This window comes from Pezoporus occidentalis, unplaced genomic scaffold (genome assembly GCF_034315485.1).
Source record: "Pezoporus occidentalis ecotype Australia unplaced genomic scaffold, CSIRO_AGI_Poc_V1 ctg9, whole genome shotgun sequence".
Taxonomy (NCBI): Eukaryota; Metazoa; Chordata; class Aves; order Psittaciformes; family Psittacidae; genus Pezoporus; species Pezoporus occidentalis.
The window spans coordinates 3,888,755-3,908,552 of record NW_026916262.1 but is presented as its reverse complement, the minus strand read 5'-3'; the positions used below and the strand labels follow the sequence as shown (position 1 = coordinate 3,908,552).

At 37.8% G+C, this 19,798-nt stretch overlaps 1 protein-coding gene across 5 annotated transcripts in view; it reads right to left on the bottom strand.

Moving 5' to 3' along the window:
- Nucleotides 1–3,484: 3,484 nt before the first annotated feature.
- The window catches only part of ICA1 (islet cell autoantigen 1), a 74,072-nt gene continuing 57,758 nt past the window's right edge, over nt 3,485–19,798 (bottom strand). For 3 of the 5 annotated variants that reach the window (XM_062605107.1, XM_062605108.1, XM_062605105.1), the window contains 6 exons: nt 19,226–19,275; nt 15,777–15,839; nt 15,625–15,666; nt 11,465–11,740; nt 6,208–6,306; nt 3,485–4,406 (listed from right to left, as the gene is read on the bottom strand). In XM_062605107.1, the coding sequence (XP_062461091.1) occupies nt 4,285–4,406; nt 6,208–6,306; nt 11,465–11,740; nt 15,625–15,666; nt 15,777–15,839; nt 19,226–19,275 (652 nt within the window). In that variant the 3' untranslated portion in view covers nt 3,485–4,284. The remainder of the gene's footprint in view (nt 4,407–6,207; nt 6,307–11,464; nt 11,741–15,624; nt 15,667–15,776; nt 15,840–19,225; nt 19,276–19,798) is intronic. The other 2 variants (XM_062605104.1, XM_062605106.1) reach the window with 1 other exon arrangement.

Genomic DNA, 19,798 nt, shown 5'->3' with positions numbered 1-19,798 from the left:
GCCCCAGCAGCAGGAAGCAGGTTGTTTGTACCTGGTTTGCCAGCATAGCACTAGACTGTCTTAGCATTTCTGCTTCTCAAATGAGGCAGACCCTCTGCTGCTTGGCTACTGTCAAGCTTGGTTGTTGCTCTGCTTCCTGCCTTCCCATATGATGGCTTGTTTAAAAATACGCCATTTACAAGGAGCAGAAACTAAAAGTAGGCTAAAAAGAGGGGGATATACAGCAAATGCTAGATGAGATAGTGTGCCTGGGTTGCAGTGAGGACTCAACTTTTGGTTACTTACATACCTGTAAACAACCCTTATAAATACTCTGGGTCCCTATCTGACTGTGGCTTATTATGGCCCAAGTCCAAAGCCTGCAACTAACCCTCATGGAGGAGGTGAGTCAGCAGGGCTGGGCCAAACTGCACTGCCCAGCTCTTCCGTGCTGGCCTGCTCTGTGCCCCCTGACAGGGAGAAAAAAGCAGCTTGTGCTGGACCACACTGGTGGAAGCAGTAACTGTAGGAAGGGAGCCCGCAGAAGTGATGAGGGGCTGCATCTTTACCATGTCAGTGTCTTGCAGCTAGTCTGAAAAATCTTTGGGAACTGCACTCAGAGAAGATAAGTCCTTCCAGCTCTTCTTCCTTTGCCCTGGGGCTACTCCACCCCACATACTCTTAGCAGCAAGCATGGACAGTATAACCACCATTCGTTCCTTCCTCAGTGGTGCTCATCCAGTATCTCATGACACTGTGGTGGGATGTGATGTCAAATGGAAGAGACAGAGGCCCTGGGAAAGCTCATCACGATGCACAACACCCAAGAGCTGTGTCTTCATGTTTAATCTCTGGCTCTACTGAGCATTTCCAGGCTTTGATCCTGGAGCTGTCAGGGCTTGCAGGCCTGCTGCTATTCCCACTTGGAGCAAACCTGCTTCCTGTGCTCCTTCTCCACTCCCAGCTGCCTTGTTGCTTAGGCAGTCCTGTTTTTTCTATCATGTGGAGCCCCTAACATTTGAAGGGCACCCATTTAAAAAAGGGTGTTGGGGGAAGGCAGGTGGTCCCGCTTCGACATACAACAATGTTGTGCCCATGGATATGGAACCAGCAGAAGGGAACAAGGTAAGTCGTATTATAGTATGTTGGAAGTTAATTTTAATTGCTTAACAAAGCCAGAAAAGTTACTTGAAAAATTTACTTGTTAGTTTTCTCTCTGAGCTGTTCTGTTCCCAAAGCGCATGCTCCAGTTCCCCTGGAGCAGCTGTTCTTAGATTTGTAGAAACCTTGACTCACCAAAATCAATTACATCAACTTTAATAAACTTCCTGATAAAGACAGTTAATCAATTACCTCTGTTTTCATTTGCCATAGGGGCTCAGCAGCTGTTTTTATTTTAAAACAAACCACTACTAGCCCAGAATAAGCCGTGGGAATGAAGCATATTAAATCAAGACGAACATTATGGGGGTAAGAACAATCAATCTGTAACTTCACCAAGATGATGAACTACCCTGTTGTCCCCCCTACTACATCACAGAAAATTTCTCCCAACAGCACTGGGGTGTGTAGTGACGCTGCAGCCCAGACTGCGGAGAAGCACGTGCCCTACACCTCACTGGAAGCAGGGAAGTATTGCTTGTAACTACGTAATTAAGATTTTTGCCTGGAAAAAAAGCCTATTTGCAGGATGCTACCTTTCTTGCTCTAGTTTGCAGCTAAATAAATGTTCATGATAATAATGCATTGTACGTAGGGATTTCAATTGCTTTTCTTTAAGCAAAATTAATCATATTTCAAATACCTTTGGCTCCTTTTTTTTTTTATTTGAAAGTTTGAAAAAATTGCATAGGGCAGAGACTGAGAATTCAAAGCTAAAGTTACTTTCAAAACTTACATACTACAAGGAACCTTAATATAAACTTATTAGTAGTGATGGTTGGGGGGAGGAGGGAGAAGAAAACAATATTTTTCTTGTGTAAAAGGGACAATCATTCAGATGTTTTTCTACCTAAAATCACGATGAGGATTCAGAGCATCTTTAGCTGAACTTGTGCAATGCCCTTAATTGTTCCAATCAAGACAGGAGCTTTTTTGCTTTTTAATTTAAATCCGGAAAGTCTAAAATCTGTGACCTAAAAACCAAACCCAAACATTTTTTAATGTCTTAAAAAAGAGTTAATTAGCTGTTTTGAAGGCAGTACAGCCTCATCTTTGTTTTTAGCCTAACTGCTTCAGGTACTAAAAATGCTAGAGTAGATTGTCCACAAGTGTTTTAGCAACTATCAAGGCAAATGTAATCCAGAGTGAATTTAGCAACCACAGACTTGCTTAAAGTTGCAAGAATCTGTTTTATGATTTCAGTGGTAACCCAGTTGGACTGAAAAACAGTCTGTCTATCCCTTGAGCTGCTAATATTTCTGGCATTGCAGATAATTACAGTTTGAGATGAAGAGGACTTTGGGCAAAATCCCGTATTATGAGTGCAAACTAGCACTCATAAGCATAAGTGCACCTCAGCATAAACCTCAGGTGTTTCCCAGTTAATCCACTTTGTAGATGTCTTATTTACTGCCAGAGGCTGAAGCACAAAGTCAGGAGTTCAGGCTACCCCCACAATGCTCAAGAAGGTTATGCATCTCACAAAAGACAGCTTATTGTACAAGGGGCTGCCAGTACCAAACACCAGGAAATGCTGTGGAAGGAATCAAGTTTTATCTGTAGAAACAGTCAGACATCTACATCAGCTTCTACGCCTTTGTTACCAGCCTCAGTGCTGGTAACATGGGTGGGTCGGGTACTGCACAGAGAGACAACTGTTGTGTGTGAAAACATTCTGCTAAACAGCTGAAGAATTTCTCTGGCAAAAATTGAAGTACCTTGACACTTCCAGGCCTACAGTTTTGAACAGAGGTGTTTCAAACATGCTGAAGGTTCAGCCAGATGAATGAACTCTGGTCAGTCCAACCCCCATAGTCACAGTATGTAGTGTTTTAGCTAGGAGCTGTCAAGTGCACATTAATGCTGCTTAGTGTGGCCGTCAGTGATGTGCGCTGCATTTGAGAAGAAGCAGGTCAATTCAGTTAACTTCTATGTTTACATAACTATTTTCAGGTTTCCAGTGCAGGTATTTAGTTATCTAATAGACCATGAGTCTACCTGAGTGTACAGTTAACTGGTAGCGAAAAGCTTCCCCAACACAAAAGGAAAATAAACTGAATTTAAAAAACACCAAACATAATAAATTGCAAAAGTACAGCACACACAACTTGTGCTCTTAAATGACTACTGCCACATCCTTTTTCCCTTCCTTTTCTGTAAAATGAGAATGGGGAGGCAAAGGGACACCAAATGTGTTCAGATTTTCTTACTGTCCTACTGGATTACTATTCTGAAACAGGGCAAGTTATTAGGTACTGTCTAAAAACTGGTCCTATGTTTTATTCTCAGATGCTTATTACGTACCAATTCAACAGTGCACCAGCATTCCAGTGGGAATAAAAGGTCCTTTTTGTCAAAATCATTTTATTAAAGAGTTAATGTCACAGCAAGCTCAAAATAACACATGCTTCAGAAAGAAACTGGATGAAAAATACTCCCAACAGAAATATGAATGTTTTGAAAGCATGGTAAAGCATCAGTTGTCAGAAACTTCTGCAAACAGGTGAAAATTCTGTTGGTGCAATGGAGAGAAACTTTAGAAAAGAAGCCTGCTGGGCATGACTTCTATTTATGTAGTGCAGTTTGTCTAAGAAGTTAAATCAGAAAGGGTGCAATTTCCATGGCTGCATGGACCCAATTGCATTTCTTCAATAATTAGCCCTGGCACAGGTTTTTCACTGCAAGTACTAACAAAACAAATTTAGTTGGCATTTTAACAGAGCATTGATATATATTTTATATACATGATAGATGTCGGACTCATGCAGCCTCCCCAGTTACATGTTGTTTTTCATTTACTCAAGAAACATTATAAAAAAATAGGTCTGCAATTTGTATTTCACTCCAGTGTTAGCTTTGCATCACCTCAGGCAAAGACAGTGTTTCAGCTGATAATCTAATTTGGCAAGAAATCTGCCCTAATTCTTGTAAATCCACGTAGAAAATAAATGCGAACTCTTTATACAAAACAAGAGCAAATAACTGTACCTATATAAAAGGGGATTCATTCCCTTTAGTTTTATTATCATGGCACATACTTCATAGTTTCACAATAGCATACTAATTTTCATTTAGGTTTTTTTTTTTAAAACTCCAAAATAGTGTTGATGAATGGAAGAATGTGAGTTACCATAGGCAGCTGAGTCATGCATTAAGCAATTCATGTTCCTTATCAGTTTTCCCAACAGCATCAGGATTGGATAACGGGTCAAGGTCAGCAAAGAGACTGAACCAGGCAGTCAAGTCTTTAGGATTCTTTGTAGGCTCTGGAAGAAAAAAAAAAAGTGAAAAGAGTACAGACTTGTCAGCTATTTTAAAACAAAACTGACTGAGTGTTTGACTGAGGTCAAACAAACGCTATGCTATTGTCTAATTTATTACTAAGGGCACTTCTGAGAAGAAAATCAGAATGAGTGATGGCATTTTAAAACACTACCTTTAACTGAACGTAGAACTTTAGTAAGAATAAATGTTTTACATCTGTCCGCTTGTGCATTTTGTATGCCTCCTACCATGGTAAGTACAGGAATGCTTTACTTAAAAGTAGAAACAATCTCACCCTGTCTAGCTTCATTTCATGAAAGATATTTTATTTGTCTGCAATGTACCTGCATGCCTGCAACAAAGTAAAAGGAAAGTGAGGGCAAACTTTACTTTCAACCTCTATTACAGGACTAAACTCCTTCACCTAGCTCCAGTTCGTGCAACTGTTTTGTCCCCCCCTATATATGACCACACAAGGTCATTACTCATCTGGAACAAAGTTTAATGGGAAGGTATTGGTTGGAGAGAGAGGGGATATGTTTGAGAGCCAGTCCCAAGTACAGCTCCTAGTATTAGAGTGTATTATTTGATTTTTATAAAAAAAAAGTGAGCCAGGAATATGTTGGACTATTGCACCTAATGTGTCTATACTGATTTGCAGATTTCACAGAGGTCTCCTACCTTCTCTTATTCCAACAGGGCAGATGTTCAGGTTAAAGCAGTGACAATTTTGGCTGCTATAAGGAAGGTCCATCATCACTTGCTTTGGTTTTTTGTGACCCTATGCTTAATTATACTGGTAATAAAATAAGTATTATATTGATAGTGAAGTAAATTGTGCTCTTCCACTCAGAGAGATGATGTTCCATGAAAGCATTCCTTCTGACACAAGGAATTTATGGGTAAAATAGACTCTGCCTGGCATGACATTCATCTTAGGCTCTGCAAGGCTGGAGTATCTGCCATTTTCATAAACACAGATTTCAAAGCAGCTGAAGGCTGTTTCTTTTTTCTGGTGAAGCACCGTGGCTGTTGTATCACACTCATTTCCAAAAGAACTTCCAAAACACCTTAACCCTCTTTTTTTGTTTTGCTGAGCTGAAAAACATCAGTCTTTTAATCCCAGGAGGCAGGGGAAGAAACACAAGTTACTCTTCTTCTGAACATCTTCGACATAGCCTCTGATCAAATGAGAATGCACAGAACAGGCTACAAACCAGCAATAAGTATTCAACATATTTTTGGTTCACTTATCCAGAAAACCCTAGTCAAAATCAGCATGGCTTTGTCTCAGTAGATGGCAACTGAGCGCTCTTGGCTCAGCTGCATTAGGTGAATGAAGTTTCAAACAGACGATTACTGGTATGATGTATGTTATAAACAAAATTTGCAATTAGGGCTCTTCTGCCTTATCAGTAGCCTGTATTTTAGCCACAATATCCTCCTAGAGCTTCAAAACGTTGTTCAGCACAGACAAAGGGCATGCACATGCTATTCTGGGTGACTCAAAATTAAAGTAGCAGAAGAAACTGTAGTTTCAACTCCTTCATTACATAGTAACATAAAGTACCCTCCTAACATACTACAAGCACTGAAGCCTACCGGAGAAATAGACATACATATAATCAGCACCGAAACAAAGTGATTCATTAGTGAGCACAAGCTTATTGACATGTAACTACTATAAATATAGGTTTTATTAAGGTAGAGTAGCTGGAAGATAAGAGTAACAACCGGAAAGATACAAGAGTCACAGCTAAAAAGGAAAAGCAAAGTAACTGAAAAAATACATGACTGAATCACCTCTCAAGGGGGGTGTCTTGTTAGCGTTCACATTCAGGCTGTTTGGTTTCTGTGCTGGCTGTGGTATAGATGGCGGGCTCACACTGTTAGCTGCCCATCCTAAAATTCAATAATACAGCAGCATTAGCATGAAAAATGACTCTGTTAACTCCAAGTGTCTGGCAGCACTATGCACACATCACACAAGTGAGCAAAACATTTATGGTTATGGTTGTTCATATCTTTCCTTCTACACAAGAAATCTGCAGCCAGATATTTCAAACAAGCAACATCCTTAAGAAAAGAGTATCTGTGGATCACTTCCATCACCTCTAGATTCAGGCAACTGTACTCCTTTCAAACCTTTAACCTGGCTAAAAAAGAAGATTTTCTCTTGTTTCTTTTACCTAATCACAGTTAATACTTGTTCTCTGAAAGGCTAGTACAGCAGTTAAGCACAGCCACAGGGAGAACAGTATCACTTACTTACATTTGGGTGAAAATATCACATATGCTAAACATTTTTTCCACCTTTCTGCACAGTTCCAAACACTTCCATTTTATCAACTATTCCAGAAAAAAAATAATATTTAGAGACCCCAGATTTTTTAGTTAATTTTGAAATAATTAATTATGGAAAAAAAATAAAATCTTGAAAAGTGCTTTGAAGAACTGAATTCAAGATGCACTACTTTGAGTTAACTTAAAACTAGGTTTTAATGGAGGATTTCTTTATTCTTCATCTGAAAGGGTCGTCTCATAAGGAAAAGAGTAACTATGCAGGAAAAAGTGAAACTGGGTATTAACAATCTTTTGTTCTTATATGCATATTCCATAGCTACAAGAAAGTAATGATAAATACAGTTAGTGATGCCAGATGAACTAAGGAAAATGAAGTAGAAGTGGTGACCCCTAGTTCAGAAATGTATTAGGAAAAAACCTGAGCATTTTTATCCTTGGCTTAAGATACTTAAATTCTCATGCTTTATCACATTTAGAAGACTGGAGGTCACATTTCTACTTTCAGTAACATCTCCTTTAAGTATAGCCTGATTAATTATCCATCCATCTTAGGGATCTGGCATAGCTAACTCTGCAGTATGAACAAACAGGATACTCATCTGTACCCAGTTAGCATTTCCTTATTCATTCTGTTTTTTCTACAAGTTCATGCTTTCACATCCTTTTCTAATCATTTTGTCTCCCCCCCCCCCATCAGATACTGGTACCCAGTTGCTGTACTTTACTGACAGTTACTGTAATAGCTGTATAAGTCACAAAACCCCTTCCTCTCTCTGATTATTCTCATCACTCTTTGACCTTACCTTGAATATAAAAAGTCTGAAGCTCAAGCTGTGTTATTAAAAAGTGGCAAGAACAGTGTTTGCATGAAATAATATGAATTAAGAAGGAAATTTAAAGCCACAAATATCCTCTGTGTCTCTAAGGAAAGAAAAAAGTTCTTCAAAATCTAAATGCAAAGTGCTTACATATGTTTGTTCTAGGCAAGGGTGACAAAGGCTTATGAGTTAGCCTGTACCCCCTGAAAAAGAGATTTTGCAGTTTACTCTTTCAAATAAGAAAATTTTAATATAAATAATGAAAAGTATGGCCCTAACACTTCAGAATGACATACTTTTCCGGGCATTTTCTCTGTGTTACAAATGAGGAGTATGGCAGAGGACATTACACAAACTACAGTAAACTGCAGTGCTTTGGGGGTGTTTGGAGATGCATTGCTATAAAGTGTTTTCCCATGTCAGTGGATGGCAATGGATAAGTTGTACGTCTTAAGTGAATACAGCCAAATCCTAATTTCATGGAAATGAATGGGAGTGCTGCCTGGAAACTTTCTGTGCAAGTCCCAGTGACTTCAGTGAGATCAGGAGTTGGCTCCCCAAGACCTCACTGATGTTGGTTTACACTGATGAGACTGGCAAACCACAGAACAAAACACTGCAGACCACTTAACTGTTTTGGAGCCCTCCTTTTGAGAGCCTGGACTAAGGCTGGGTAAGTAGCATGGCCATCCCTCGGGAGAGATGCTGTGGTCTGGTTTTCTGCTCATTGAAACACAGGTAGCTCAAACACCACTTAGGAAACAAAAAAAACCTAACAGCAGCAACAAAATCATCCAACCAAAAATGCTTCAGAAAAGTCGTGATGCTTTCATAATTAACTTTACCTGGAAGTTATTTACTAACTTACCTGGAAAGTCTGACAGAATTTTTATTAAATAGTTTCATGAATTATGTTTTTAGTGTCCACTCACAGTGAGCTACAGAGAACAAACAAAACCAACTGCAGCCTATCAGTTTGAAAACAGTTGCTGGGCCTAAGCCTGTTCTGGTTTGCCGGTTCACAGGATGGCTTTGTTATATGACTGGACAAAAGATTATTGCTGAGACAGCAAGGAAACCAAACAGCTTACTTTTTAGCTAGCATCTTCACAAATGCTACCACAATAAAATTAGAAATGGAAATGGTGAGCTGCACATTTTCTTATCAACCAGAATATATGCACATATAGGGAAGATGAAGAGGAGCCCTTAGTGGTCTGAATAAGTAAATGAAGCCATAACCTTCATGAAAGAGAAAGCTAATGCTGAAAATGTGAAAAGACAACCAAACTACAAAGATGCAACTGGAGGAAAATAGAAAAGATTTCTTGGGAGCATGCTTTGTTTCTTATACACACACACACACACAATTATATGTATTTTAAACCAGCACCTGGTAGTCTTGTAACAACTCAAAGTCTCATTGTGCTAGATCCTGCCTATAAATACAGCCAGAAAAAAATCTGAGCTGGGAATTCCTGACCATAGCAGTTTATAACCTGCATAGCATTGTGCCTGTTTTACAGATTAAGATCTGAGGCAGAGAGAAAACAAAGCCCCAAAGATTTATGAGTGTGCTTAACGTAAAATAAGTAAGTAATCCCACTGAAGTTAATAGAAAAGTTAATGTGCTTAAAGTTAAGCATGTGAGTTTTAAGAATCTTTAGGGTCTTAAGGCCAAATTCACACAGGAAGTATGCAACATTGAGGCTCCAGTGTAGCACCTCACACTGAATAATTATTAAGCAATCCTACCAATTTGGAGGAAAAAAAAAAAAGTGTAGGGATGTATCACAAGTCCTCAGTAAAAATATCCCTAATTCACTTATTCTAACATTTGCAACTTGGATGTTGAGATATGTTTAAACTCTGGTTAGTATTTGGTTACAAAAAAAAAAAAATGAAGTCTCTGTTTCCACATTTGTTGATAAAATCAGATTATGAAAGAAATGCTGTGAAGTGAAATGCAGTTTAAATCTCAGATTTGACAAGATATAAAATGGCCAGAATTTCACCTTCTGTTAGAGAATGAGAAACACAAAACTTAAAAAGGAAAACAGTCTATGAAAGTTAGTTTAAAAAATTAATTTTACTTGGCAACCAGAGTCAACTGGGAACATGGTGATTATCAGATACAATCACTCAGCTGATTAGCCCTGAGTTTTCAAATGCCAGTAGATCAATTACTATAATCTTTTGACAAATCTTTCCCCTGGAATTTCATTTGGAAACATCAACATGTTTTATTCTTCCATTTCAGATTTATTCCTTTTCTTATTCAAAAAGGTTTTCGGATACCATGTTGACTGGAATGGATTTTCCACTTGTAGCGTTCCTTGAATGAAAAATACGTGAGCTCAGATTTTGAAGTGCAAACAGCACAGCCAATGCCAGTGTCTTGTACAAATGAGAGCTGTATCGACAGCCTCAGAAAGGATACCCAGCCCGTTTTTCATCTCCACCTCAAAAATATTTTTCCTTCAAAAACATGTTTACATATAAAAATATGTAAAAACTCTGAAAAAATTTAATCCCATAATATTTGTTGCCATTTTAAGTACTTTGCTTAAATCTCTTTATGTCTCTGTATCAAGAAAAGGTTTTTCTCATTGTTCTTTTTTTCCCTTTCAATAGATATCATGTCTGCTTCTGTCACAAACTGTTTAATTTGATAATGCAATGACTAAACCTCTTGATTTTTTTTCAGCTCATATTTTATGAGGTCAAATCCTACACTCTTCCAGTCCCTCTTCACCTTATCAATCATACTCATGTATGCATGACCTCATCATAAAAATTCATCTAAAACTGTGCATCATTGCAAATTTCACTCCCCCAGTTTCCATCCAAACACTGAAGTCAGTGAACACAAGTATCTGGCTTTAGGAGTGCTGGTGGTAACTGTATTTATCAGGTAAATTTGCCTGCCTTTGTTCTTGCCAAAATGTCACAGGTCATTTTACATCATGTATGATTATACCATTTGCATGGATTCCAAGAAGTAGTCTTCAGGACGGAATCAGTCTGCTAGTCTTCCCTACATCACTCTTCCCCAAATGAGATTTAAATTACTTGGGTTAGAGCCTAAAAAGGCAAGGTCCTCCTCTAGCCTGCAAAGCCCTAGGAGAAATCTAGCAGGACTGTGGGGAGGATGAAGGTAGTTGCTGTTGGCTGGTTATCACCAGTCTGCTTTCCTCCCTCCCTTCCTCAATGCCAAAGCAGCAGCAGGAAAGCTCTGCCCTAGTTCCCCCCCTCTTTCCTCTCCTCCCAGCAGCAGCCTGGGAAACCCAAGAAAATGAACTGTATAAAATAAAAGGGAAAGAAAGAGTTGCATCTCTCAAAGAAAGAGTTGATAACCAGCCTAAAAGAGGAATCCACCTGTATGATTGCTAGGATGAGAAAACCCATTCTATCCTTAGCCATAACCCTGCACACAACAGTACGGGATGCTTTAGGGGAAAAAAACCCAAACCAAAACAACAAAACAAAAAACCCAGAAAATGAATGACTGCAACTGATTTTCACCACGTTGTTTAGAAATAGTATTCCAAGACAAAATACAGTAATCATTTTTGGTTCTTTGGCCCCTTAACAGAGACAGTTGTGAATTAAACAGTAAAACTGACTCAAGCAGATTTTCTGTTACAGAAAAAAAAAACAAAAACTCAAAGGCCTACAAAACATTTCAGAAACTCAAGGAAAACATTCAAGACGGTAATTTCGACTTCAGGTTCTGGGTACTTCATTCACAAACACTGAATGCGCACAGCTAGAAAAACAAATACGCTACTCACATTTTTTTCTACAGGCCACACTGTACTTTAACTTGAAGGTTTCTGCAGCTATGGCACAACATAAGTTGTCACATAAGCTTCTGCATAGCAGAAACCCATACTCGAAAACCTAAAACTGAATAGCAGAACAAGATGAGTTCTCACCATGTAAAGATGACTGCAAGTCATTCATGTTTTGGTCTAACAGCTGTGACGGCAAGTAGCCTGACAGTGTTGGTGCCACAGATGATGAAGTACTTTCCGTATCTCCAGCTGAAGAGTTCATGGTGAGATCAGCAAGTGCAACCTGTCCAAAAACAGCTGTCCACTCTTTGCTGAATTCCCCATCGTCTGGGGAGGAACCGTTGAGAATCTCATTCAGTAACACCATGTTATCACCAGGTTCTGACTCCAAGGACCTCACAAACTGATTCTTTGAAGCTGTCTCAGAACAAGAAAGTCAAGAGAAATCATTTTTTAGATGAACAAAGAAAAGAATGAACCTTTTAAAAATATTCAACCTATGTTTTGCACGTTAAGTGAGATGGAGTATTTTTACATGAATATTTGCTGTTTTCAATTTTAGACCTAATTATTTTGGACATCTGGACTTGTAGTTTATGCAACAAATAATTCCTCAGTTATCTTAGATAACCTCACTGCTGTTAAGACTCATTTCTCATTGAAACCAGTATTACAAGTATGCTTTAAAAAAATCTATTGAACACCACACCAAAATCATTACATAGTCTAATATTTAAAACATTGGAGAAGACTACTTTTATGTTGCTTTTTGAAGTATTATATAAAGCTATCAACCCCCAGAATGGTATAAATTTTAAATAAATAAAAGTTGGGGATTATTCTGGAATTTTGTGAGAACACACTTAAGATCACCTTTATGACCTTCTAACCAGTGCTTGAGTTATTTGCTATTTCCTCATAAGAACAGGCAACTCTACAGAGAGTGAGATTTCTACACTGTTCAGTGTTGCAGTATCTTTATTTTTCCTATCTTATGCTGCTGAGAAATAATTGGGGCCACTTTCCTTCTGATTCCCCTTGCTAGTTTTCTAGCACCAGAACTGCAGCTGAAGAAGCTCTTAGATCACTTGAGCCATTACTCCTTAAAATAATTTTTTTCCTATTTTAGAAATGTTAAATGGCTATATAAAATACATGGAACATGTGACCAGGATTGTAATCCTTTTCTCTAGCTTACAAAATATTTGGAAAGTGAAAGAACTATCAAGGAAGCCCAAGAGTTATTGTACTTGGAAACTAGAGCTCCACTGTGGGATTACACAGAGTACAAAAAATGGTAGTTAACAGTGTTGATAATGTTATGTTACTGATAGCCAGATCAGTTTATCTTAATTATGCTTGCTTCAAACTTGTGGTAAGGCACAGAAGCAACTTCAGTTTTCCAAAGTTCAGGTACATCAGCTGAGCTCTCCAAGTTGCATACAACTTGCAAAGATGTCTTTAACCCTTTCTGGTTGGGGTAAAAGACTGACAGTAGCAAAGTGGTTGCAACAGGCCATTTAATTAAATGCAACTGCCTTCTCAGGAAAGTTCCCTTTCAATAGCTGTAATAATTTACAGTGAAATGGCTGAAGTTGAGTCAGAGGAGAAAAAAAGCACAAAACTATTTCAAAATAGGCAGATGAGTCAGAATCCACACCTACGTACCAAGAAACAAACAAACCAACACATAAGGATTTTATTCATTACTGAAGTCAGCTGTGAGATTCAGTTCCATTCTAATTCACATTTTTATATACCTCTGTATGCCTTGACAAGGCTCAAAAACTAGAAATAGAAACACTACAAATACATCAATTCTCCTGATGTTCCCACTAGACTAGAACTAAAATACTGCAGAAGACAATTTGTTCTTACGAATTTTTAGGCTGCTTTCCCATCTTCAGATAAACAGCAAAGAATGTTAATGTTGTCCAAACATCTACAATCCCCCTCAAGTTATTCACCAGGTGAGTCAGAGGGGTAAAGCCTTCTGTAGGGAAAACACATTTGCTAATTCAAAGGCACTTAAGAACTCTGATCTCTACAGGGCATCACCATCTCGAAGGTGATTTCAGGAGGCCCCTTCATGAACTTGGAAGGTTTGCAGGGGGAGGTGCAAAGGCTGCATCATCAGTAACAGATCTACTAAGACATACAGCCAACACTGCACCTAACCACAAATGACCTACAATGGAACAAAAGCTTTGCAGGAGCACAGCTCAGTGCAAAACTTGGAGTCACCTGGGTATCCCATTGTAGTAGTCCTATTTTTACTGGGGGAGAAAGTACAATATATAGCTTTACATCTGATGAGCTGTAGTGTGAACGATCACCAGAAATCACAGGAGTCACCATTTCTCATCTCAGTCGTTGTCCTCCCAGTATTCCCGCAGGGACAACGCACCCAGGGCAGGGGAGGACAGGGTGGTGCTTATGCTCAGGTTACCTCAAGTAAGCAGTGGCAAGTTCTACTCTTGTTGGCAACAAATGTCATCTTGAAACCGGCCTTGCTTATTGAGATATTACTCATGTAGTACTTCTGCAATTTACTAGAATGATATGGACTTTATCACCTCACCCATAAATGTTCTATTATTTCTTTTCCTGTTTCTGTTTTCACAGCTCATTTTCAGTCAAAATCTTTTTTTTCTGTCTGCACATGCAGACCTAAGCTTATAAATGTCCATGAAAAAAAGCCCCAAATTCCCAATAAAACACTGAAAAAGGAATGTCATTATATTGTTGTAGTTGTTTGAAAAAAGCCTCTAGCAATGCTCACTGCAAACACACCTCATTTTTTTGGTAAAAATAAAAAAAAAAAATGGGAAGAGAAACTAAAAACATTTACAATGATGCATGACTGGAAACTTAGGATAACAAATTGATTCTGAAACACACTAAAAGGTACCTCTAACTGAACTGCTTCATTTAAAATAATACAATATTCACTAGTCTAAAGCTAGCTAGTGTGTAAAATTAGGGTAAATGGCTGATATTGTAACATTAACATAATCTTCCTTATCTGATGTAGCTACCCCACAACTGTTTTCCTATTGGTTAACTATCTGACTTAACAAAAAGCCTTCCAACTGACATAGATAAACCTGTATGACCAACAGTTGTACGCATTATCAGTATCTCCACTAAGAAGGTCTAATAAGGAACGGAACTGAGTAAGGGTAAACCAGAAGAAAAAAGGACCTTTACCAGACATGCACTCACCTTTTTTTATTAATCACAGAAAAGAAGTCATCACTACCTTATCTACCCACAGATTAGGGCTGCTTCTGAACAGACAGCTGAGGAACTTTCCCTCTTTCTGCCTTCATGGGTGACTCCCCACATGGGTAATTTCCCCATCCCCACAGTGCAAGAGAGTGGCCATGGCAAATCCAAAGTCAAGGTGTTTGCAAATTCTCTCTTCCTTACCTACCATGAAGGCAGTGCTTTAAATACCCAAAATTACTCTCTCAATCTGATTGACTTAACTACACTAAGGGATTTTTTGTTTGCTTTACTTGCTTTTTGAGTTGCCACAGTTGTTTTTATTGTTGTTGAAAATTTTTTATTCATTCTTTTGAGATATATGACTGAAAAGCAATTGAGACATTACAGGCAGTACTCTTAGTGCATATGAAAACTCAACATAAAACTTTTAGACAGATCTTTACATATGGGAAAACAGCAACCTTTGTTTAAAAAACCCAACCAAGCAAACAGCACATCTCCTTGAGCTGCCACAGATCTAACAAAAGCGTAAAGGTAGGAGTAGAGCCTGGAATGAAAAATTGCTTTCTCATGTGTGTATGAGAACAGCATAACTAATTTAACTGACTATCTGGCTGAAAGAAGTCACCAGTTCTTATACTCTTTTAATATGCCAAAATAATTTGTACATTTCTGATATAAAATCTGGTTGTTACTAGTGTATTGCCAAGGGCTGTGGTATAACAACTGAAGAATCCAAAAGAAAAGTTTGTGAAATGTTATAGGAGGGGTAAGGTATACAGAGTGGAACCTATTTAAGTGGGGTAAATTTGATATACTCTAGTATAGCTAATCTTGAATCACCTATTACAATGCATTTCAGCCCCAGTAAGGTTTACTTCACATTATAACATCAAGAATAGTGCCTCTGAATGTATACTGAGTTTCCTTTAATACTGTTTAAATATTGCAGCTGTATAATTTCACTCAACCTTTCAGATTATGAAAACAATTATGATCTAAGATTAAAATTATACTTGGTGTCTGTAATAGAAAAACAGATGAACTAGACATGCACTAATGTTTCATACCATTTTCTTCAGGTTGCAGGTCTAGTAAGTCATCTATAGCACCTAAATAAAATAAAAAAAAAAAAAAGAAAAAAAAAGAAAAAAGCAATAAAGGAAGAGCTGCAGTACACTGACAGTATACATCTAAAGGTAGTTTTCTTAAGTCTCTTCACCTGAGTTCTGCTTGCGGTTACAATTTTCTTGTAATGTAGATGTGACATCCTTGCCATCGTCAGCTGTAATTAAAATCCATAAGCATGTCAAATTGCACTTTGCACAATACCATGCATATAAACAACATTACTACGAGATCAAGATGCAATGGCTAATGTCATTCATGTTTAAAATGAACCTGGTAACAATGGATGAAAGGCCCAAGATACAAGCGTTTCTAAGAAGTGAGGCAAACTTCTGAATAATAATTTTGGGGGAAACTTCCTTTGAATCACCAACTGCCACACTAATCCAACTCCAGGCTGAGTGCACCCAACTGAGGTGACTAAAGAGATCAGACAGGTCTCTGCTGTCCTCCAGAAGCAGAGACACTTTTAGAAGCCTGTACTTACAAAGGCCAGGAGAGAGCACGAAAGTGCCAGGACCTTATCAGTCCCTAAATCACCTTCCTTGGTAATTATGTTCTTCTCATGAAGCCAAGTCCAGGAATGGGGAAAAGGAATCTTTCCCCAAAGCACTCATGTCAGTATATAAGAAAAAGCACCTTTTCTCCTGGAGAAAAATAAATGGGCTAATTTCCCTCCCAGTAGGAGAGAAAATGTATAGCTGAGGGTTATAGGCTATCAGAGGTGAAAAAATACCACAGTCCTCCAACTATAACTACCTTTAGTTTTGAGCAAGTCTCTTAAATTAGATGTGGAGTCAAAACAATCTCCATCTACCAGTGAAGAGAAAGACATCTCCCTCAGGTCAGTAACCCCATTTAAGATACGTAGCAAAACAGGAGGGATGAGTTACCTGCTGAACATGCCTTTCCCCATTAACTGTTGAGGAAATCTAGTTTCTAGACAGCTAAGTCTGTAGCTCTGGAGGCAAATGAAGGACTTGGTCACAGTATTGCCAGAACTGGAAGGCAGATCTGCTGGAAGCCTCAAACTTGAGGCTAAAAAGGAGAAATAAAATTCTCTATAGGGTAATAAAAATTGAATGCCAAGCCCTTTTAATAGAAACTTCAAGGTGTGTTCAGAACTAAGTGAAACAGAACAGCTTGCTGTTTGAATCATATTATTTTAACAAGGCTTTGCTAGGACAATGACAGAAATGAATCAGATGGTCATTTAAGGACCGATGATCACATCTGATTACACTTTATATAAATAGCAGAGGCATAAGGACAAATATATACGAGACTTCCATAAAAGGACAATGCACAAAGCTAAAGGGGAAAAAACCAACCCTACACTGACTGGCGGGGGAGTGTGTGCTGGAAGTGAAAGAGAAGTTCATGAAAGGTGGGATATGAATAGCCACAATTCTGTAACGAAGAAAGAACAACTGTTACTAAAAGCCTGCCTTTGTTCAGTGGAAAATATGGTGGAGCCAACCTTAAAAACAGCCATAGTATAATAAGAGAAAATGCAGAGCAAATGATAATCAATTGAAAGTTATGAAGTAGAAGTAGTTGATGAGGAAAACTAAGATGAAACACAGCTCCATTGCGAGTAGCGTTACATCTATATTACTTTAGTACATACAGAGTACTTCAAGGGGAAAAAAAAATAATCTTAGCAATGGCACAGACCCACTAGTAAAGGGAGATGGAAAAATTTAGCAGAGCAAGAAGAAGTATTCCAAGATACTTCAGCTCCTTTGGAGATGATGGAGAAAGAGACAGAGCAAGGTATTTATATTACGGACAACAGTGAAATATTTTACAGCCCATAAGTAATTGAGATTCTAGAAAACATCTGCTAAGAAAATATAAGTCAGATTTTGTATCCAAGAATATTAAAATATCTCATCAAAGAGGTATCTGATCTAATTAATTGCAAAATAGGTGAAACTTCAAAACACTAGAAAAGTCCTAATATTGTGTCATTATTACAAAAACCACCCAAACAACAACAATAATTAACAGGATGACTCATTAATTGTAGGTAACTATGGGCTGGTTGCTCACCATTACTTCTAGCCAAAACATTAGCCAAATCCCATTCAAGTATGGGATTCAGCAAAAGAATATAAGCATAATAAATATTCCTGTAATAAAAGGTGGGTTTATGCAAAGCAGACCAAGTTTAAAAAACCCTCAACTGATTTCTTTGATAAAACTATGAGCTTTCTTTGGTAAAAATATTTGTTTAGAAACAACTTGTCTTTGTACTGCATAGCCTTCCAGCCAGAACATTAGCACTGCATAATATCTAGAAAGAAAATATTGAATGGATTAGGAACATGAAAACTAACAGATGTCAAAAAACAGTTGTTAGGAGAAATAACTGCAAAGCAGAAGTGTTTCTAGTTTAGATCTGCAAGGTTTACTGTTATATCCATTGCTATTCAATGGCTTTAGCAGTCATCTGGAAGTAAACACAAAATCACTCTTGAAAAAAATGTGCAAACAACTAACAGACTATTAGAGGTGGTCATTCAGGCCAGTCACGTAGTTGCTGTAGCCAAAGCTGGGATAATTTAATACTGCTAACTCCTAAGTTATACCTCCAGGATAAGGAATATAAGTCACGCTGCAGAAAGGAAGAACGAGTCTTAGAAAGCTGTGACAAAAAGAAGCCAAGTCTTGATAAACAAAAACTTTAAATGAGCTTCTAACTTGATGTTGCAGAAAAAATGAGATAATTTCCTTGGATTTAGAAATGGGAATGTGATTTTACCTTCTAGAAACAAGACATCAAAAATGTCCAGTTATATATTTCAGATTTTAAAAGGGATGTTGTACAGTGGAATAGAAATTAACTCCATAAATAAAGTAGGTAAGATGTCTTCAAGACATCAATATAGTTAGCCTATCAAAATGGACATTTGAAAGGAGTCTTGATTTTAATATAGTACTTTTTAAGTACCTTCATGGAGGATAAAACACCACATGTTAAAATGATTTTCCTCCATTCTCTTTAATAGAAAAAGATATATTGAAGCCATGGCATTATTTAGGATGGAAGAACCTCCAAGGGTCATCTTGTCCAAGCCCATTGTCAGAGTAGAGTCAGCTATGATGTTAGGTGTGGCCTACTTTCTTGATCTCAACAGGGACCTTAAAGATCATCTAGCCCATCATCTAGCCATGGGCAGGGACACCTCCCACTAGACCAGGTTGCTCAAAGCCCTGTCCAACCTGGCCTTGAACAGTGCCAGGGATTAATCTGTATGTTCTTTCCTTGAAGACATGCCCAATGTAAGAATTATGCTTTGGAAGACAAGCTATTCGACCTATCTAACAATAATTGAATGAATTGCAGTGTGATATAATATGTAAGAGATTAGTTTAAATGGATCTTTCTGGCCTTAAGTTTCATGCATTTGTAGGGATTTGCTGGGTGAAGCAAATATATAGGAAATAAACAAAATAGGAAAATAGGAAATAAACAAAACTGAAAAAAAAACATGTATTACAGCACTTATGAAGTTATGATAAAAAGAAACAAAATACCTGAATAGTTTGATTCCTTGGTATGGCTCTCATCATCTAATGAAATCAACCTTAATTTGAAAAAAAAAAATAAAATTGATAAAATAATTCTCAGGCTATAGAATAATATTTTTTTTTCCTCTTTTTGGTCATATCATTAAAGAATCATATCAATAACAAACCAAGAGTAATTCAGATGGGAGCCCACATTTGCTGTATATGCTGGTGGTCTGCTATTAACTTTTAATGTTTCATTGGCAGAAGTCTGTTGAAAACCAAAATTAGATTGAAGACTATCAAAACCTACCACCCTTTCATTTTTAATCTAACTAAATGTCTGTAATGGGAAGTATAGTGTGGCCTGCTTCTCCAGATTTGGTCTTTCATAACTATCATGGAGGTGATACAACTGTTCAAAACAAACAAACAAAAAACCTAAAAATCAACAGTCAGGGGAGTTTTGTCCCATGGCAGCAGATTTCTAAATAAATGGAACAGCAGTGTTGATGAAAAAGCTCTTGACAGAATAAAAAGCTGTGGTTTACACGCAATTCTTATAAAAAGGTAACCAGTAAAGAATTTCTGGTAGAATAC